The 22,076-nt window shown below is 41.4% G+C and overlaps 1 protein-coding gene and 2 long non-coding RNA genes across 3 annotated transcripts in view; 1 reads left to right on the forward strand and 2 right to left on the reverse strand.

Moving 5' to 3' along the window:
• edil3a (EGF-like repeats and discoidin I-like domains 3a) overlaps positions 1-22,076 on the forward strand; it is an 87,936-nt gene that overhangs the window by 46,362 nt on the left and 19,498 nt on the right. Inside the window, exons 3-7 of the mRNA XM_052067453.1 lie at positions 6,310-6,423; positions 11,340-11,521; positions 14,754-14,909; positions 16,126-16,270; positions 16,378-16,562. Coding sequence (XP_051923413.1) covers positions 6,310-6,423; positions 11,340-11,521; positions 14,754-14,909; positions 16,126-16,270; positions 16,378-16,562 — 782 coding nt within the window. The remainder of the gene's footprint in view (positions 1-6,309; positions 6,424-11,339; positions 11,522-14,753; positions 14,910-16,125; positions 16,271-16,377; positions 16,563-22,076) is intronic.
• On the reverse strand, positions 9-5,225 carry LOC127601840 (uncharacterized). Its single transcript, XR_007962657.1, has 4 exons — positions 3,617-5,225; positions 2,625-2,680; positions 1,329-1,350; positions 9-57 (listed from the first exon to the last, which is right to left on the reverse strand). It is a non-coding gene; the product is annotated as an uncharacterized LOC127601840 (long non-coding RNA).
• Positions 7,277-22,076, reverse strand: part of LOC127601838 (uncharacterized) — a 35,673-nt gene continuing 20,873 nt past the window's right edge. Inside the window, exon 3 of the long non-coding RNA XR_007962655.1 lies at positions 7,277-7,444. This is a non-coding gene — a long non-coding RNA (uncharacterized LOC127601838). The remainder of the gene's footprint in view (positions 7,445-22,076) is intronic.

The raw sequence follows: 22,076 nt of genomic DNA on the forward strand, positions 1-22,076 counted from the left end.
AGTGTATCTATCATTCCATTCATGGTCTCCAGAGGGTTCAGTCAGGTCACTTGGTGTCTGCAACATAACATTACGGTGTCAACATATTCAGCATTCTTCATTCTGACCAGTTAAGAAATGAATAAATATTAATTATCATTGAACATTGCTCACGGGAGAGTTTGGGATGAATATACCACACTATAGAAAGTTAACACTGTTCAGTTCTGTGGAACAGCAATATGGGGACATTCGAACACAGGCTCTCCAGAGTTAGGTTAAGACAAAAGTCATGTCACCTGAAACACACTCAGGTTTTTCAGGTCTGAAGAAATATGAGGACATGACGACTGAAATCATGGAGAGTCTATGTTTCTGACTTATAACTTCTCCTGTGTTTGTCAAAGAAAGCTGAAAACTCAAACCTAGTATATCATGATAAGAAGTAGTAACCTGTTGTAAGAATGAAGTGGATCTCTCACTCCATTCATGGTCTCCAGAGGGTTCAGTCAGGTCACTTGGTGTCTGCAACATAACATCACGGTGTCAAAATATTCAGCATTCTTCATTCTGACCAGTTAAGAAATGAATAAATATTAATTATCATTGAACATTGCTCACGGGAGAGTTTGGGATGAATATACCACACTATAGAAAGTTAACACTGTTCAGTTCTGTGGAACAGCAATATGGGGACATTCGAACACAGGCTCTCCAGAGTTAGGTTAAGACAAAAGTCATGTCACCTGAAACACACTCAGGTTTTTCAGGTCTCAAGAAATATGAGGACATGACGACTGAAATCATGGAGAGTCTTTGTTTCTGACTTATAACTTCTCCTGTATTTGTCAAAGAAAGCTGAAAACTCAAACCTAGTATATCATAAGAAGTAGTAACCTGTTGTAATGATGAAGTGGATCTCTCACTCCATTCTTGGTTTCCAGAGGGTTCAGTCAGGTACCTGTCACTTGATGTCTGCAACATAACAACATTACGGTGTCAAAAGTTTCAGCATTCTTCATTCTGACCAGTTAAGAAATGAATACATATTATCATTGAACATTGCTCACGGGAGAGTTTGGGATGAATATACCACACTATAGAAAGTTAACACTGTTCAGTTCTGTGGAACAGCAATATGGGGACATTCGAACACAGGCTTTCCAGAGTTAGGTTAAGACAAAAGTCATGTCACCTGAAACACACTCAGGTTTTTCAGGTCTGAAGAAATATGAGGACATGACGACTGAAATCATGGAGAGTCTATGTTTCTGATTTAGAACTTCTCCTGTGTTTGTCAAAGAAAGCTGAAAACTCAAACCTAGTATATCATGATAAGAAGTAGTAACCTGTTGTAAGGATGAAGTGGATCTCTCACTCCATTCATGGTCTCCAGAGGGTTCAGTCAGGTCACTTGGTGTCTGCAACATAACATTACGGTGTCAAAATATTCAGCATTCTTCATTCTGACCAGTTAAGAAATGAATAAATATTAATTATCATTGAACATTGCTCACAGGAGAGTTTGGGAATAATGTACCACACTATAGAAAGTTAACACTGTTCTGCTCTGTGGAACAGCAATATGGGGACATTTAGACACAGCCTCTCCAGAGTTCGGTTAAGACAAAAGTCATGTCACCTGAAACACACTCAGGTTTTTCAGGTCTCAAGAAATATGAGGACATGACGACTGAAATCATGGAGAGTCTATGTTTCTGACTTATAACTTCTCCTGTATTTGTCAAAGAAAGCTGAAAACTCAAACCTAGTATATCATGATAAGAAGTAGTAACCTGTTGTAAGGATGAAGTGGATCTCTCACTCCATTCATGGTCTCCAGAGGGTTCAGTCAGGTCACTTGGTGTCTGCAACATAACATTACGGTGTCAAAATATTCAGCATTCTTCATTCTGACCAGTTAAGAAATGAATAAATATTAATTATCATTGAACAGGGCGGCCCGGTAGTCCAGTGGTTAGCACGTCGGCTTCACAGTGCAGAGGTACCGGGTTCGATTCCAGCTCCGGCCTCCCTGTGTGGAGTTTGCATGTTCTCCCCGGCCCTGCGTGGGTTTTCTCCGGGTGCTCCGGTTTCCTCCCACATTCCAAAAACATGCATGGCAGGCTTATTGGACGCTCTAAATTGTCCCTAGGTGTGAGTGTGGGTGTGGATGGTTGTTCGTCTCTGTGTGCCCTGCGATTGGCTGGCAACTGATCCAGGGTGTCCCCCGCCTACTGCCCGAAGACGGCTGGGATAGGCTCCAGCACCCCCCGCGACCCTAGTGAGGATTAAGCGGTTCAGAAAATGGATGGATGGATGGATATCATTGAACATTGCTCACGGGAGAGTTTGGGATGAATATACCACACTATAGAAAGTTAACACTGTTCAGTTCTGTGGAACCGCAATATGGGGACATTCGAACACAGGCTCTCCAGAGTTAGGTTAAGACAAAAGTCATGTCACCTGAAACACACTCAGGTTTTTCAGGTCTCAAGAAATATGAGGACATGACGACTGAAATCATGGAGAGTCCATGTTTCTGATTTATAACTTCTCCTGTGTTTGTCAAAGAAAGCTGAAAACTCAAACCTAGTATATCATGATAAGAAGTAGTAACCTGTTGTAAGGATGAAGTGGACCTCTCACTCCCTTCTTGGTCTCCAGAAGGTTCAGTCAAGATCCCGTCACTTGGTGTCTGCAACATAACACCATTACGGTGCCATTACGGGACATTCGAACACAGGCTCTCCAGTGTTAGGTCCAGACAAAAGTCATTTCACCTGATCACACTCAGGTTTTTCAGCAACATTACAGTATCAGAAATATTCTAAAAAGTATTCTACAGTAACTGGGAAGTATGAGGGCATGACTGAAATCATGAAAATCAACATTATAGCAACCATAGAGTGTCAGAAATATGTCGTAGTTACATGACTTTTGAATAAATTAAACTTCATACACAGCACAAGCCGGCTCTTTATGGTAGTTACCACTGTACAGCTCTTATAGCTAACAATTTCAGGACAACAGACATGACTGAGTTCAAATAATAAAGACAACACCCGAAACATACTCTTTCAGACTAAAACAATGTAATGACTGAAAAATAATTCCGGTGACCATTCGTTGTTTTCAACTAAGTAAAGACTTTTGATGGGCAGTACAAATTGCTGATAAAAATGTGGATTTGTCAAACAGCTACCACAGCCTTCTTCAATCAGGTGAAATAAGCATTATGAAGGAAGTTTAAAGGCATCTAATTTTCCTCGACTATTACGGATGGTATGCGTTTTTATGAATTGTGATATTTGGTGAAGCACAATATTTTAACAGAAGCCGAATAATTTCTATTTCTATTTTTTCATTCCAAGATATTCCTAGTTCTACATGGCAATACAATATTCTCAATAATTGAATGATAATGGCTGCTAAACATTTTCTTCAAAAGTACTTCAATTATTTTTGCTCCAATATGATCAATGGCATAAAAAATATGCTGTTTATTGTGACATTTTTGGGGTAAATACAATGTACGAATAAAATCTGTCACTGTGACAGGCTTTGGTTGCAGCTCTTGTCATGTGCTTGCGGTAGCCATAAGAATTAGATAGCAGGTAGATTGATAGCATACCTTTATAATCATTGATCCACTGGGCTTTCAAACAAGGCTTGTTGACTCCAGATAAAAGGAGCAGCCTCAGATTCAGGGCTCAGTCTGGTTCTTCTTTGTGACATTATCACCACCAGTAAACATCTACAATGGAAAGTGAGAAGAAGTCAGCCAGACAAGCAAGCACAATATTATGGCAGCACTTATTTTGGCTCAAAAAGTACTGAGCCAAAGGAATATTATTTTCTTCCTCAAAAATACAAAAATTCATTTCATCAAACATTTGCTGGTCAGACTAATAGATTCGGGCAAACCATTTGTCAGGCAGATAACAATGTAAAATTAAAATAGAGTAACACAATATTGTCTTGACCAAATGTACCAACAAAGCTGAATTCTGCTATAATTTCATTGCAAACGTTTGTTTGTTTTTTTCATTGAAACGGTGTACAATTGAATCAGCACAAGAATAAACAGTGTAAATACACCGGGCTTAGCGTAAATGCTAGAAGTGCATGGCCCACTTTCATTAGGCTACCTGTACTAACTAATTTAAATTAACTGCAATCGAATAAAACAAATACTGCACTGAAATAAACATATGGTACCAAAACCAAGTTCCACAGACTGTGTTGTTAAAGATTTAGAAAAGTTTTCCAGAACCTTGCCTGCAGGACATGTCCACATTACTTTTACTGGAAGCTTATTAGCATGCTAACGATCGAGCTAGCTAGCTAGCTAGCTGTCTTATTGAATGATATTACCTTTGGTGGGCACTGTTAAACACGGTTATATTGAACAACTTATATGTTACGGTAAGATAAATGAAAAGGAATTGCTTACCCGATGGTCATCCACGCGTGGTCGTGTTTGAGAGTAGGATTGTCTGGCTGCTTCACATGTTGGATTTTGTGTGACTGCTAATTGATGTGACTTATCAGGACGAGGGCGGGGAAAATGTGTGAGTCAGTCCGAAAAAGATGACATTTGAGGTCCTGCACAATGACGTCACTGAAAGTGTGTTAAAAGTGTGTTAAGTACCGAAGTTGGCCACTAGTTTTCCAAATGAAAAGTGAGTCGAAAGTTAAACACACTTAAACACACAATTTCTGAAAATTGTGCTCTTTCAGGACATCACTTATTTTTGGTGTGGGAGTATCCTCGTGAGCTCTAGAGTAGTGTAGACTGCGTGGAAATATGAGGACGCGAAAAATGTCCTCATTTTTCCACAGGTCCTCATTGTGAAGGTGTGTTATCATGAAATTGTCCTGAGATGTCATGAATACAAACGCACACACACACACACACACACACACACACACACACACACACACACACACACACACACACACACACACACACACACACACACACACACACACACACACACACACACGCGCACACACACACACACACACACACACACACACACACACACACACACACACACACACACACACACACACACACACACACACACACACACACACGTCTCCTGAACTGGTTCATTTAGCCGATCACTGGGTGAGCGTCTTTCCCTTCCATTACATCTGTCTAGATTCCTGCTCGGTCTGTCATGCTGTCACTCTTTCACCGTCTCCTTTTCATTCATGACTTTTACTACATTCCTTGAGGCAATCACCCCCCCCTCCCTCCAACCCTCACCCCCTTATGATTTTGAGGTAGTGAAGTCCTGCTCCTGATCTCCTTGGGGGCTTATGGCTACTCATAAAATGGAGGTAAATGGTACAAGTGCTCTCACTCTGCTTTCTTCTGTCGCGTGTTGGGCTCCAGGCTATTTTATTGGCTTGCCTATAACCTCCGCATTTGAACCGAGTGATAAAAAAATAACGCGTGTTATGAACTTCAAGGAGTAAGTACAGTGCCGCGCAGTGCTGTGGTGAAATAATTCTGTTGTCGTGTGTGTGTGGGGGGGGCGCAGTTTTCATTTTTCTTCTGAAGTAGTTATCAAGGACTAAGGCCTAAGTGAAATCAATACAGCACCCCTCTGTTCCAATACACGGGTCTCGGTATTGCCTTGTAGCTTGTGAGCTGTACCTTGAGCAAAAGTCACGACAAATTTGCTTTTTTTTTAACACAAAGGCAAAACACTAACACTGGTGTTTATTTCAAGTGTGAGTTCAAATGTGTAAATCCATTAATTTAAAAGTGGTTAAATTTCAAACGACTCAAATTTTGTTAGTGCCTGGACTGCATGTTTATTTCTAAAGTTAGCAACTGTTTTTTTTCTTTCTGTAAAGTCACACAAACGGCATCCATGAATCAAATGAAACAGAAAACAGTGACTACTGATCAACTCAAAATGAATTTAAGTGAAATGAACAAATTCAAGGGTCTACTAAATCAGATTGAACATAATGGTACATACTAAGGCTGTTCTTTGTCTTCCTTCCTTCCTTTTTTTTTTTAATTACTGAACAAGAATCACATTTGTTTGACACTTATTTAGGCATAATTAAAGGCAAAACAAGCATTCAAGAAAATATTGGAAACTGTCCCCTAAATAAGCATTCGGAATCACAATTTCTTATTTTTTACGATCCCACTCTTCTTTTTCACGACAGTATATTTGAAATTCAAACCTACTGCACAATACTCAATTTGCATATCTACAGCAGGAGTTTTCATGAGTTCTAATTTAAATGTAAATGTCATTCCTGCTAATCTGTGGTTGTGTTTGTTTGTTTTTTCAGATATTAATGAATGTGAAAGAGAACCATGCAAGAACGGGGGCCTTTGCACCGACCTCGTTGCAAACTACTCCTGCGAATGCCCCGGGGAGTACATGGGGCGGAACTGTCAACATAGTATGTACATGCTTTTGTTCTTCATCTTGAAATGCTTTTTTTTTTTTTTTTTTTTTTTTTTTAATCCAACCACTTCACACCGCACATCTGGAGTTGCCGCTAATTGCGGTGCTGACCACATAACAAGCTCGGGTTCTTTCATTTTCGTTTTGTTTATGTCGTAATGAATCGTTTTAATCCCCCCCCCAAAAGCCCATTACATGGAAATGCAAGATGTTTATTAAAAAAAAAAAAAAAAACAACCCCCAAGCATAAAGTCATGACAATATGTTCAAACATTACAATGCTGGTGACTCACAACCAATTACTTTTTTTTATTTTTATTTTTTTTTGCTAAAGTGCTCCACTTGGCTGTACAGAGAATGAAAGAGAAAGCGAGAGAGTGCTTCTTTCTTATCACAACTGGCTTTCTCTTTTTTTACAAAATACTGAGTCGCTCAAAAAGAATTGAGTGTGTTTATTATGCTTCTTCTGAGGATTTTGCCGACTCACTGTAGGAGCAGATTAGGATTAATGTTCCGGGCAACTCCGAAACGTGAGCCTCCGCTCCACTGTGACTCGCAGATGTATTCATCTGCTTTTCTATCTCACAGTGCGTCGACAGTTCACAGAAAGCATTCCCAGTCTACTTTTGCAGGTGCTGCTTGTCAGGAGGAGAAGATATGCTTCTCCTGTATTCAAATATATCGAGCTGTGTTCCAGGGGTTACATTTCACTTTTCTATCCCTGTGGTTTTCCAAATCATATATTTCATGTTTGAGGTACAGTAAATATGACACGCAAGCAGTGGCGGTTTCTGGTGTGTGCGGGATGTGTGGCCGCACCCCAATCAATCCATTCCTATCAGTTTCATTCATTCATTCATTCATCTTCCGAGCCGCTTGATCCTCACTAGGGTCGCGGGGGGTGCTGGAGCCTATCCCAGCTGTCTTCGGGCAGTAGGCGGGGGACACCCTGAATCGGTTGCCAGCCAATCGCAGGGCACACAGAAACGAACAACCATTCGCACTCACACTCACACCTAGGGACAATTTAGAGTGTTCAATCAGCCTGCCACGCATGTTTTTGGAATGTGGGAGGAAACCGGAGCACCCGGAGAAAACCCACGCAGGCCCGGGGAGAACATGCAAACTCCACACAGGGAGGCCGGAGCTGGAATCGAACCCGGTATCTCTGCACTGTGAAGCCGACGTGCTAACCACTGGACTACCGGACCGCCCAATCAGTTTCACTTACGCCATAAAGTATTTAAAAAAAAAAAAGCTTTCTGTAATTGCGGCTTGCAATCAGAACCGTTGCGATATATTTATTTTTAGTTATTATTCTCATTCACTTTCTTTCATCTGCAATTCACTGATGGCACTGGCAAAGAATTGGAATATTGAACGTCCGGGAGAAGCATTTTAAAACGGTACGCGTGAATTACGATTGTGTTGTTCATGCATTTTCTTTTCACAAACCCCCAAACTCTCGGATCTACTTTATTTGAATGTTTCCTTCATGTTAGGGGCCGATGTGGCATGTAGATGCGGTTGATTGCGGAAGGTTGGTTGGCTTGTAAAGTAGATCTTCGGTTGGGCACTCCCGCCCGAAGACATACAGGTGTTTTACGTCCAGCCTTACGTTGACACCTGCTGCCTGGTAGATGCGGTAATTATTTTATTCATCTCCCCATCTGCTGCGTGCTCATTAGTAATGCTACGCTAATTTATTTAGGCTGTAGGTAGGGTTTGCGCGAGATGGATTCAGCTGTCACAGCGTGGCGGTGCTGCCGTTAGTGATGCGGGCTGTCGCGGAGCTGATGTATGCGCGGGGGGCCAGCAGGCCAAGGCTCGGGGGCTGGCTGCCTCTGCTGCTTCTGATAGACGACTGGCAGGCACATCATTAAGAGTGCCCACTCATGTCTGCAAGGTGAGAAGGACCACGGCTTTGCAGCAGCATGTTGTTAGGTGACGGCTTGTCGGCCGCTCAACATTTAAACGGATAGGAGACACTGCGGGAAAAATTGTGAAAATGACACGGTGGCAAAAAAAATAAATAAAAGGCGGACGTGTTGAATGGGTTTTAACGGTTTGTTTGTTTTTTTCTGTTTCTGTTTGTTTGTTTTATTGAGCATATATACAGTAGTACACGCAATAACAGGTTGACAAAGGTCAAACAAAATTATAAAAGGAAAATTAGAAATAGTTAAGAGAAAAAAACACATCACAGTTATATGCTCAAAGGAGTAGGAAGAAGTAAATAACTTATCTAGTCCTACCCCTTATTATGTAACTGAATTGTTCATTTTTCAAAACAAAGAAATGAAAAACTACATATCATTAAATATGTTTACCCTTGTGTATACTATGCTATTCTATTTCTACACCTTTTGGTTTGTATATATATAGTTATTCTTTCTTCTTTTGTATTTCGATTTTCTGATATTCATTATAATTAGCATTCCTTGAATACAATTGTTAAGTTGATCAAAATCCAAAACAAGAACAAACAGTTATATTACTATATTTTAGAAGTATATCAACTGTATCTATTTTAATTCAGATTCATGTAGTTATTTTGCACTAATCTTTTGAATTTGTTTTTGAACTCCTCCAACGATTTGCTCATTTTCAGATCCGTTTCAAGCTTATTCCATAGATTGACACCAATTACTGATACACACCTTTGCTTAATGTTTGTTCTTGTTCTGGATTTTTTTTGTATTGATTAGTGCCCCTTAGGTGATACCAGCTCTCTCTAATTTCAAAAATCTGCTGGATCTTTTGGCAAAGGAGGTTGTTATGTGCTTTATACATTAATTCGTTGATTGACGAAAGATTGTTTGTGGTCTCCTAAAAATTGGACGAAGGACGATTTGAAGTCGTTTCATCAATGATTTCATTGATTTTTTTTTTTTCAGGTCAACCAGTGATTGGTTACCCTGATCCAAAGACCATGTGGCAAAGCAACCAACGTTTTGTGATGCCGGTGAATGTTATAAATGAATAGAGTTCTTCTTATCACACATTAGGTGCCCCGGCCAAGTTGGCTAGAACACTTTTACGACAGACATGATGCTTCACTTGGCGGCGCTGCTCTCGTTCCTCGCTGCCAGTCCCTTAATCCCGCTGGTATGAATATTTTAAGACGATCAAGGATCGGAATGCTAGTGGAGCTAACCGCTATTCTCGTCTACAAACGGCTTATTTCCGTCCTCTTCGAACCCGTGCGGCCGTATGATGACTGTGTGGTCTTGTTGGCCAGACATTTCGCTGCTCCACAGTGTGTTATACTCCAGTGACAGCAGCAGACGGGTAAATCAACAGTCCGCTGTAAATCGGAGGCCAAGATGCCAAAAACTCATGAAGAGTGATTAGTTGGCGTCCAGTTGTAAACGTTGAGGCAGAGCACTAAAGTTGACGAGATAACTAAATTGGTTCAACACTTAACGAGTGGCTTTCAGCCGGAAAAGTGCATGTTTATTTCCTGTTTGTACCTCTGTAATTTGAGCAGATCGCTGGGTGAGTTGAGGTTCTTTTGATGCTGCATCATAAGTGCGAATGAACCAGTTAGTTTCCTTCTGTGGGCTGATGCCGTAATTACATGAGGCAACATAACATATTAATCAAGTCTGGTCTAACCATTAACTGATTAGTGCGCCTGAGGATACATTCATCAAATGGAACACTGAAGCCCATAATCATAAATCTGAATTACTGTGTTTGTGTGTGTATATATATATAAGAGAGAGAGAGAGAGAGAGAGAGAGAGAGAGAGAGAGAGAGAGAGAGAGAGAGAGAGAGAGAGAGAGAGAGAGAGAGAGAGAGAGAGAGAGAGAGAGAGAGAGAGAGAGAGAGAGAGAGAGCGCTTGTTCCATCTCGAGACAGATCGGTAATTTCTGAAGGGGACTTTATTGCTGAAAGCAAATTTTGCTTTAATTAGCTATTGATTTACAAATGTATTTAATTGAATTCATCACTGCCTTGAGGTACAGTACGTACTTCTGTTTTTGCGTCCCTTTGTTTGTTTTTTTTCTTTTTTGAGAGGCTTTATAAAAACACCCTGAAGTCACTACAGTGTAGTGAAACGCGAGTCCCTCAGATTGTTTAGAGGGTCAAATGAATTGACTTGGAAAATTAGATGAATAGTGGAATCCCGCATAACCCGCCGACATTCTCTCATCCGTCTGGAACTATTGAGTCTCTCACACACACGCACGCACGCACACACACACACACACACACACACACACTCACACACACAAGAATAGTCATCTGAGGTGACTACCCGTTTTTGAATTATCAAATTTATCAAAACAACTTTTCACTGGATAAAGCACACAGATATTCCTTGCTGTGTGTCTCCATTCTGTCCACATAGGACAGCTCAGAGACATTGTTGCTTTTGAAGCCCACTTTTTTTTAAGGGTAATTTGCTGTACTTTTATTTGTACTGTAGAAATGTGGATTTTTCTATCGCGAGGATAAAAATGTGTTCGATCCCCCAGTGTGTGATTCAGGAAGTGGGAGGATTTCTCCACATTTTTTCTCAGTCATGACATAGTAATAATCATAATAATAATAATTCCTTCGGGACAAAGTCTGACTGTCTCTTGTTGATGACAAAGTTGTCAGTGAAACTTTGAACTCAAAGTGGGAAAAATGTTGCATTTTGTCAGGATAACATATTAGGACCGAGAGCTCTATTTTCATGCTGAGCACAACACTGGCGGAAAGTGCGGTGTAATTGTGTGCATGAGTGGAGATTTTGCATTATTTGCACTGTTGTAAGGTCCACAAAATTGTGTTTTTACAAATGTATAATTTTGTCTGATGTACTTTTAAGACCAACATGACATCGTTTGATGCAGTTGTACGAGCTGCACTTTGAGAGCTGCAGCATGACCGATATTCCACTGTGTGTTCTTCGTTCAGAATGCTCTGGACCACTGGGCATGGAAGGCGGCATAATCTCCAACCAGCAGATAACAGCATCCTCCACCCACCGGGCTTTATTTGGCTTGCAGAAGTGGTACCCGTACTTTGCGCGCCTCAACAAGAAAGGTCTGGTCAACGCATGGACTGCAGCTGAAAATGACAGATGGCCGTGGATTCAGGTACGTAAATACACATTACACTCCAAAGGCCGAACACCAAGCTGAGTCAAGGCCACTAAAAGATGAGGCAACACGCAGTTTGGTTGTCTGTGTCTGGGCCATTTTCTTTTGCAGGACATGTAACAGCCTCTTGTCTAGACAACTGCGATACTGTCTAAAGAATTTGTCATGCCTCTATCAACCCGCCTGTGCAGTGGAGAAACAGAAATGGTATCTAAAGACAAATGACACAACAACAAAAACAGGAATTTGTCGAAGAAACTCATGAGACAAAGGCAACATTAACGAGAGACGAGGTGCTTGGCACATGCAGGGGTTGAGGACAACAGGACATCAAACATTCAGGCAGTTTGTTTGGCTTTAATGATGTCATGTGGGATGTTGAGCGGCGTGCTGTAGGCATTGTGTGTTTCTACATGTGGGTTTGGCTAATTGGGACATGAGCAGACATGTATCGTTGGATCGCGGGTTTGGGAATATTCTGGGCCTGCTTTTGTATTATAAAACCATTTGGCAGACTTTATTTGGATGTCTGGAATGTGACACGGGTAATTCTGACAGATGACAAACTTGACTGTGAAGGGATTTGATTCTTCCGGCTATTGGAAAGTGTTGTTCTGATGCAGTGTGCGTCTTTGGGAGCTAGTGAGTGGAGCTCTCTCCTCTGAACCTCGACAAATGAATCACAAAAGCAACAGCCTTTGAATAATACATCACAGCCTTGCCTACAAGCTCGCGTGCACTGTGTTTGTTTGTGTTGGTTCGTGCACTTGTTTCTCTTCACACATCTATGCAATGCGAGTGTCAGTTTTTTTCTCTCCACAGTCTTTTCTACAGTTAGCTCACACGTAAAAATGCATGTGAACACTCCGGGGAAATATACTGCAGCTCTGACCAATAGCAGCAAAATATGGTGTCAACCAGCAGAATCCAAAAACTCCAAAGCACATGAGAATGTCTATGCATCATTGAAAAGGTGTTCAACGGTCAAGATAATTCGAGGCACGCATCACCATTAACCGTCGAAGCCGCGGCGCAACGAGATGACGGTCCCGTCTGCAGTGTCCCCGAGTTCGCCACCCCCGTCAGCACCTGAGACTTGTCGCCATGCACCTCAGCGCAATGCTAACTTCAAAATAAAAGCCAAACAGCAATACCGTATCAGGATATTGATGCCTTAAGTTTCATTCATGCTAAAGCTAGCCTTAGGAAGCAATCGTTGCTGCTGCTGACTTGACTTTGACTTTTTGACTGCAGGCCGGCCTGCTGATAGTCACGCTTGGAACACAAATTCGCACTGAGGCAATCAAGTCAGTCGGGCATGTGACTTTTTTTCACTCCACAGGCGCAATTGCACACCACTTATGTGCACCCCCTGGGGCTTAACCACTAATTATTTTAAGCATAACACTCTCAATTTCAAATTTCAGCCTCATCTCTCTGACACTCTAATTTCCAGGACATTCCTAACAAACACTTTCTCTTCCTAACGTACTGTAACCATGCACAATGGTAAAACAATTTGAACGCCGCCCCAACGTTCAAAGTCCCAACTTTCATGGTCTATGTTTTAGGCTCTCCTCTTCGACCTACAGTAATCTTGGATTTCCACGGGTGCCCTGTAGGTTACCGGCGCAGAAGGTGACATATTTGGTTTGGAATTCTTCGGCTGAACGCTCATGATCAAAATCATTTTAATCCTGATGCCCTTTCCTGACGCAACCTTTGAGATCTACAGTTTACACTGGCTTATGTCCATCGCAATTCTTTATTTATTTACTTGTTTATTTATAGTTTTTTTAATCAATCAAGCAGATGTTATGTAGAAGAATATGCCCCAAAAAATACAAATTTAGGCTAATCGTACCCTCAAAGTGACCAATGTTTCTTTCAAACTAGGTCATGCATGCAAGCGAGCAGACCAAGGTCTCCGCAGGATGCTTCCAAAGATGCCTCACTCAAACAAATGTATGCATCACTATTAGCACTGAAGTGTCAGAGGTGTGTTACCGAGCGCTCATTAAAAATGTGAAGGATCACCCCAATTACCTCGGCGGTGGCCTTTTAGTAACAGAGCCTCTAATTAGCGAAAGAAGTGTACGTCTCTATGGAGGGGAAGTCAAAGAAGAAATGCCCTGAATGGGAAAGAGTGGGTCACTGCAGCTATGCGGCTCTAAGTAATGTCATTATATATAATTAACTTAATAAGTTGCTTTAAGTTTGTCGGGAAAACCATATTTTTGAGTCCTCTGTTAAAACTGCAAGATGTAGAACCGTCGTAGCTCAGAATATCATATCGAGTGTAGGCAAGGCTGGTGATAAAGGAATAAAATGAGCGGTTAATCTCATTTCGACTTTTTTCATTCACTGAACGGGCAATCTAGCGTGAACACGTTGGACCTTTTTTGCAGCAAATTATATGTGGGAACGAGTTGAATTCAGTGGCAATTGCTCTGGATGTGATTCATACTTTGTGAATGGGATCTTCAAAATTTACCAATTTTAAGTGCAATTCAAAAGTATTAGCTGATTAATATTTGAAGTGAGTGGCAATAGAGGGCTAGTGGGTAAATTAAATTGGCATTTAGAAACTGCATTTTCTTTTTCCTTACATAGCGTCTGCGTGATATTAAAATAGGTTTGATGAACTGAAACCTTTGTATGTGATAAATATGCAAAGAACAGAAATTAGGAAGGGTGGCAAATACTTTTTCACAGCGCTGTATCAATAAAGTATCTTTCTATAGTAGAGCTGCAAGGGTATTTAGTAATATCATGGAATGTATGCTTTTAAAAAAATGTAATATAAAATCCAATACATGGTACATGAACATCAAAGGAAAATCATTTTGACATTTTCAGAAAATTTAGGGGAAAACAAAGAAGCTATTTAACATGGATGCCAAAGAGAAAACATGTGATGCACTGATAATGATCTTGCGGTACACTGAGTTTCTTCTCTTCACCTCTTCATTGGTAATTTACATGGGACCGTATTGGCAGTCGACACAGAAATGGCAGATTGGCTTTGGAATAGGAGGATTGATTAAATGTTCTATCTGATCACAGACTTTCTGAAAAAGATGGATGGCCGTGACAAGCCAGTGTCAAGAGGCTGAATTGATTTCTATGACTTCAATTGGTGCTCTGAGCGCCTATGCACAGTCCCTGCGAAGCCCGACAATTCTGGTATCTGCAACTTTTTTTATTTATTTCCCCCTGATTCCCACAGATAAACCTGCAGAGGCGAATGAGGGTCACGGGCCTAATTACCCAGGGTGCAAAGCGAATTGGAAGCTCAGAGTATGTCAAGTCATACAAAGTGGCGTACAGCGAGGACGGGAAGACATGGAGAACATACAAAGTCAAGGGCAAAGATGAAGACATGGTGAGAAACACACATCCACAAAAACAACTGTCAACAACTAAGTATGTACAGGACAGTATCTCCGTTATTGAAGGAACGCACAGCAGTAAGAGGCTGTTCAACTCACTCAAGGGCAGGGCAGAGGATAAGTTGAGATTGCTGTTTAATTATCTCGCACACGCTGCGCTTATCTTGCTACCTGTTACCCCCTTCACTTTTATGATTTTTTTTCCCATTCTATTTGTGGATGAGGAGAAACCAAATGGGTCACAAAACGCTCTGTCTTTGCTGACAGCACACTAACCCTGTCCTCAGTTGGGCCATGCTCCGGATAATCCTGACCTCCAAAACTTTTAAAATGAAGACTTTTGGGGAAAGGTCTGGGCACAGACTGGAGATAGTCGCTGTGGATTGGAACAACACAAAGGATAACGAGTAAAGCATGAACACCACGCATTCAATCACCTTCACGTCAACAGTATTAGCTAGCGTACTAGTCAAAATAAGATGCTAGCATAAACGAATGTAGCATCATAGATGAGTAAACAAATATATTTACACGGATGGTCAAAGTCATTCAGTTCACCTTTTGGCATTTTAACCCGATAATTAACATCAAAGAATATATGAAAATTGTAATGACAAAGTGGACAACCAAATCTATACAAAATTAGGTGCTGTCAATGTCACTGTTTCCTCGCACAAGGTGCATTCCAGGACCACCAAACAAAGGACATCTCAAGTGCGTCATCATAATTTCAAGATTTTACAAAATGGCACTCAGAAAATTGTCAAATTGGTAAATGCCGAACCGCAAATATGCAAGTTTCCACTCTTTCTGTAAATAATGTGGCGTCGTAGTTCCTGAGCACCCAAAACAAGTCATGTTTTCTCATCAACTAAAAATGCTTGACAGGGAATGTGAAACTTGTACCATTTCACGCTGCATGAGTCCTTCGATAAGGGAATGTTGTCAAACTATCAGCAGAAATAGTTATATAAAAGGAGCAGTAATTCAAAATACACTACTGTTCTTATGAATTACCGGCTCAAATAGTGCAAGAAATTGTCTCTTTTTGCTGCGCGTGGAGCTCATTGACCTTGAAGGACAGCAATTTGCTCCGTGTTGAGTAGACACCAGAGACATTGGTGCCAGACTGCTCCATAATGGTGAAACTGATCTCCTCCAGCACCCTCGTCGCCCCCGTACGATACATGTTTTCATCCCCTGTGACAGATTTTTCGAGGAAATGTTGACAACAACGCTCCATCGGCCAACTCCTTCACCCCACCCATTGAAGCCCAGTTTGTGCGCATTTATCCCCAAGTCTGCAGAAGGCACTGTACCTTGCGCATGGAACTGCTTGGATGCGAGGTAACAGGTGAGTGAACACATCACACACTTACCTGCTTTAGTTGGTATTTGCAATGGCTAATATGCAATTAGACAATCAGAAAACAAAAGTAATATGTTGTTTGCTTTTTTCAGGTTGCTCAGAACCATTGGGGATGAAGTCCGGTCACGTCCAGGACTACCAGATCACAGCCTCCTCCATCTTCAGGACGCTCAACATGGATATGTTCACTTGGGAGCCTGGAAAAGCCCGTTTGGACAAGCAGGGCAAAGTGAATGCTTGGACTGCAGGACGTAGTGACCAGTCACAGTGGCTGCAGGTAAGGAATGACCCGAGCTCACTTGAAGCTGCACTGACACTTAAATATGATAAGATTAAAAGAAGGGGGATGTAACACAGACATCCGCTTTTGAAAATATTTGCTCAAAGGCAATGTTAGGTACACGACATCATCTTATGCAGGGGTGTCCAAACCGACGCACTTGACAAAAATATATCATCCGCAAGTGGAGTTCTTGCAGTTCTTTCAAAATGTACTTCTAGTTGCGCTCATCTTGCAAAACACCAAAGTAAAGAAAACTCCATCCATGCGCGCAGTCTCTCTGCTAGACTTGTATCCACATTCCGGGTCCTAATTATGTGCCCAGTACAACTCCATTGGAATTGCGGTTCATACCTGCTCGCTGTCACTGTGATGCGCTGAAACGGTTTTTTTGCATTCACTCATCTTGCTTCCCATCGTTGAATGAGTGCAGTTATCTTGGGATTCAGCTGAGGTTTAGTCTCTCCATCAAAGCACTCATTCATTTGTTTTCATTACAGTAAGTGATGACTGGAAATATCTCATAAAATGGTTTAAAAAAAAAAAAAAGGATATCTCGCTTTCTATTTAACAAGCCGAGTCCGATACATTTCAAAGTAATTGTCAATTTAGCAGCTTGCCTTCATTAGGATGATCTGTTGTGTTGCTGTTATCCCCTTTAAAAGGCAGAAAACGCTGACTTCCTTTCAAGTGAGCCCCCCTGCTCCAAGTTCAATCTGTAAAACCGAGGGAATGGCATTGTGGATTATCCTCCTAGGGAATTGAAGATCAGAGTGATTTCTTTGATTTATTGGCCCTACTGCTGTGCCTGCCGCTCCATGCATACAGCCTGTCCATGGATGATACCGTTCGGGTGTCATACTGGCTTATCTCGATGGTATTAGATTGTTTGGGCTCTATTCCGATATGTTTTTGATTCCACCGAAAGGTTTTGTTCAGATTTGAGGTTAGGGGAGGGTGTGTGCCGGAAATAGACGTGTACTTAGGGTGGCCCCATCCCGACCGGAGAGCTCGGCAGAGCAAAATTGATTGTTGTTGGTCAAAGAAAACTTGTCTCCTATTACATGCTGTGCCCGCAGGAATCTTTAGACGCTATCTAGTTGCATTGTGAAAATCGATGCTCGCTGACAAGGGCCCGTTTTTGCGCACTAATACACAGCATCTGCTTTTAAAAGAGAGCACAATAAGACTCGTGCGCTGTGAGGCGCGCTTTACCCATTTCACACTTCTACTCCAATTGAACCTGACTAATCAAGTAGTGATCACTGCTGTATGTATTCATTCTTCAACCTCAACCCATCGGTTATCTTTGTTGTGCCACCGCGGCAAATAATTGATTCTGAGCCACATTACGAAATTGGTTTCAACCTTACAAATTAATGAAATAAATCATCCTTAATGACAAGTTAAGCATTCCGATTAATCAAGGTACCCAGTGCTTTCCCTGCTGTGCACTGCGGGGTTGCTTTTCAGGCACTAATAGCAAACCGTAGTCCTTGATGCATTCGGTTTCACTTTAAATGGGAGAACGTAAAGAAGAAAAAAAAATCGCAGGATTTTACTGAGAATTTTATTTTATTTTTTTTCCATATATAAGTAGCTTCCCACTTCCCTGTGCCCTGTCGCATCTCTTCACAAATCTCACAGCACACCACCAACAAAAAGTCAATAACTGAAATAATGACAATCTTGCCTCATTTTACTCACACATTTACTCACCCAGCGTGATCCTGAACTTGTTTACTTGAGCACAAAGCTATTATTCTCGTGTATGAATTGCACCAGGTGGCTATGCAGCTTTTTCCCCACTTTCTGCCATCAGCAAAAATATCTCATCGCCTAAACAGCGTCAACATTCTGCACCATTTCTGTCCATCACGGATAACGGAAAGCTCCTACATGTGAACGCGTATTTGAACAAAATCACTTGTCGAAACGCCGATCTCTTGTCTTTCAGTGAATGGAAACAGATTTAAAATCAACGGTGCCCAAAAAAAAAAAAATATCTCAAACGTTCAACAGACGTGAAGAAACGCACGCCTGTTTGGGATTTGTCCAAGGCAGAATTATTTCAGGCTGCAAGGAAAGGAAATCATCGTTCAAGATGTTTTAAAGAGGGAAGCTAAAGCTTGTCAGAGTGAGCTGCCAAATGCTCCAGCTGCTCTGAGAAGATTAGTTTATTATCCACTCGTACACCTCCTTCAACTTTCCTAGTTGTCCCTGTTAATACAACGCGCACCTGTTCTACAGTCCGGTGCTATGAAACAACTTTTTTTTCCACACCCAGTTTATAATCACTTCCACCTAAGATCTATCATCTTTATTTCAAGTTAGTTTTGTCTGTAGGCACCTGTTAAGGAATGTCACTACTGTCACAGATCCAGGCACTTAGGTTTTATTCAGCGGCGTAAACTTGAAGCACGTTTTCTCACATTCTTACGAATCCCTTGTGGAAACATCAAAATAAAGATAAAGTCTTGGAGTGGCTAATAGCCGTGTTGAAACTGCGTAAACAACATTAAAGGCAGCTATTTAAAGACGATCCGCTGTGCCTCTGCAGTTTTTAGTGTCATTAGCATCTGCCGTTGACGCCAAATTTTTGGTTCTTTGGTGAAAATCTTGAACGCCTTGAAAGTCTCTACTGCAGCAAGTGGTACTTATAGGCAGGCATACGACCGTAATTGCCAAGAGACCACCAGCCATGCTGTGGGTGGTTAACTAATTTCACTGAATTCGTTAATAAGGCATCTTTATCTATGTATCTTAGTCAGCAATGTTGTGTGACGAAGAACCATTTCAAGCTCTTCCACTAAACGGTTGACGGTACAATTAACCTGCATATCTCCACGTTGGGGCGGCCCGCTAGTCCAGTGGTTAGCACGTCGGCTTCACAGTGCAGAGGTACCGGGTTCGATTCCAGCTCCGGCCTCCCTGTGTGGAGTTTGCATGTTCTCCCCGGGCCTGCGTGGGTTTTCTCCGGGTGCTCCGGTTTCCTCCCACATTCCAAAAACATGCGTGGCAGGCTGATTGAACACTCTAAATTGTCCCTAGGTGTGAGTGTGAGTGCGAATGGTTGTTCGTTTCTGTGTGCCCTGCGATTGGCTGGCAACCGATTCAGGGTGTCTCCCGCCTACTGCCCGAAGACGGCTGGGATAGGCTCCAGCACCCCCCGCGACCCTAGTGAGGATCAAGCGGCTCGGAAGATGAATGAATGAATGAATGAATGAATGAATCTCCACATGAATCTCCACAGGATAGTCGTTTTTGTCTGCAACTGAACAGGCCTGGATATTGAGCAAGTAATAATCGGCCAGATTTAGGGAAGATTGAAAAGAGCTAAACTGCATGTTTGCTCACTGTGACAGATTGCACGAGCTTGTGGCAAAAGTGGTAGAGAAAGGGGTTTACCCTTTAATTAATTACAAAGTAGCTTTGTTGTTTGTTTTTGTTTTGTTGTTGTTTGTTTGTTTTTTACCACGAGAACTTTGGGAGACTGGCTCCCAAAAAGGAGGACCAGCCACAACTATGGGGTAAGGAAAAGTACTTTGTAGATGAGTTGTAAGTTATTAAAGTGTGTTAGTTATCACTAATCTTTAAGTCATTTTTTTTCTTTCATCCAGTTATCACCTTGATGTGATAATTGCAGGATGGGTGTGTGTGTGTTTGTGCGAGTGTGGCTGTGGCACACTGATAATTACTCTAGTCTGAGATCAAATCTGTCAGGTCACACTTGTGAGGGTGCTCCTATTCAGTGCAGCGCACATTTGCAAATCACAACATCTGCAACAGCAGCTCTCATGTTGCAAAAATTCCCAAAGGTCTGTATTCTCTGTTATGATTCTGATCTCCATCCCAAAATGTGCTTTTAAAGCATGTGGGGAAACTCTAAAATCAAGTTTCATTGCCGGCAACGTTCCCATTTGACCAAACTCACGACTGGGCTATCAGCAATCTGTTTATCTCCTTTCTTAGACACATTTGTATGCACCGTCTTGTGCTGATTTAATGAATAGTGAACATATGTCCAATTAAAAACAAACAAAAGAAATCAACAGCTCTGCCTAAACACATTTACTGCTGTGTGGTTATGGTAACCTCTTGTGTAAGCAGTATTTTTACACTCGAAGGTAGCACTTAGCAGTTGACAGTTTGAGCGCAGATATATAAAATGCTAATTTAATTTCAACATTAATTACAGTGGAGTAAGTCGATATGAACTATGTTGCATATCAATGCTAATGTTAAGAGTTTTGCTCATGTACACGGTCACTATGTTAGCTGTGTTGCTAACCAGTTGAGAAAGGTTGGTGGTTCGATCCTTGGCCATTGCGACCGTGTCGAGTGAGACTGACTCTGACAATGCCGCGAGGGAACTTGGCGAGTTTGATTTTGAATTTGCCCAGCTCTTCATTTTGGATACAGAAGATGAGGAATTTGAGAGATTTAATCATGAGGATTGATCAGAAAAATAATACAATACAATACAATACATGATTTATATAGCGCTTTCACAACAGCGGCAGCTATAACAAAGCGCTTAACAAAACAGTTAACTAGTGAGTACAGTATATTCTTAAATACTTCAATAAAGTATAACCAATTTCAGTTTTGCTCCTGCTGTCTTTTTAAAAACAAACGCTAACGTGCATGTTTGCATGCTAACGCATTATTTAGGCTAGCATACGTTTTACCATGGCTGCGTTCAATCGCACCTGTAATTTACACTTCGTCTTTTAATACGGTGCGCTGTGTGGTCGTGATAATATGGTAGCCGTTAGATTAAAAAAAAAAAAAAGAAAAACTATAATATGAACGTCTTTTTCAAATAATGTGAGGGCTTGTGTTGTTTGAGTGGCACACTCCATTAAAGCCAAAAACAATTTAAAAAGAAGCAATGACTTACTTTAGGTCTACCTATCGTCAGCACAATTACATCAGCTTGATACTCATTTCTTCTGAATCACGGCGTTCACTTTTTTTAACATGGCTAAAAGGGTTTTAGTAACAGGGTTGCATGAATGTCAAGAGACACGAGCGGAAAACCTGCCGTTGAATATAATCTAACATGAGAGATGACTGTGTATGACGGAGACTTACAGATACAAGGTTAGACACTAGCAGGATCACTCAAAAGGCTCCTGACACTTTAAATACTTTGGCATCTTGTCAACCAGAAAGCATATCATCAATCGTGTGATCATCGAGGAATTAGTGACACGCTAGTGGCCTGGATGGATTTCTGTGAACGCCCACAGACAGACTGTATTGACACCTGTCAGAGTAAAATGTCAACAGTAATGGCCGTGGTACAATACTGTCAATAATGGAATGAGGTGATATCAAATAAAAGGCGATCTATGCGGCATTTTTTTGTTCTTATAGAAAAAAAAGCAAGATCAACACCATGCATCAAATATTTGAGAATGTTCAGCAGAAACCTAAAGTGACCTGTCGAGTACACAGACGTCTCCCTTTAAATTCTCTGCTCTGGTTAGCAGCACATACCGCAAG

This window comes from Hippocampus zosterae, chromosome 6 (genome assembly GCF_025434085.1).
Source record: "Hippocampus zosterae strain Florida chromosome 6, ASM2543408v3, whole genome shotgun sequence".
Lineage (NCBI taxonomy): Eukaryota > Metazoa > Chordata > Actinopteri > Syngnathiformes > Syngnathidae > Hippocampus > Hippocampus zosterae.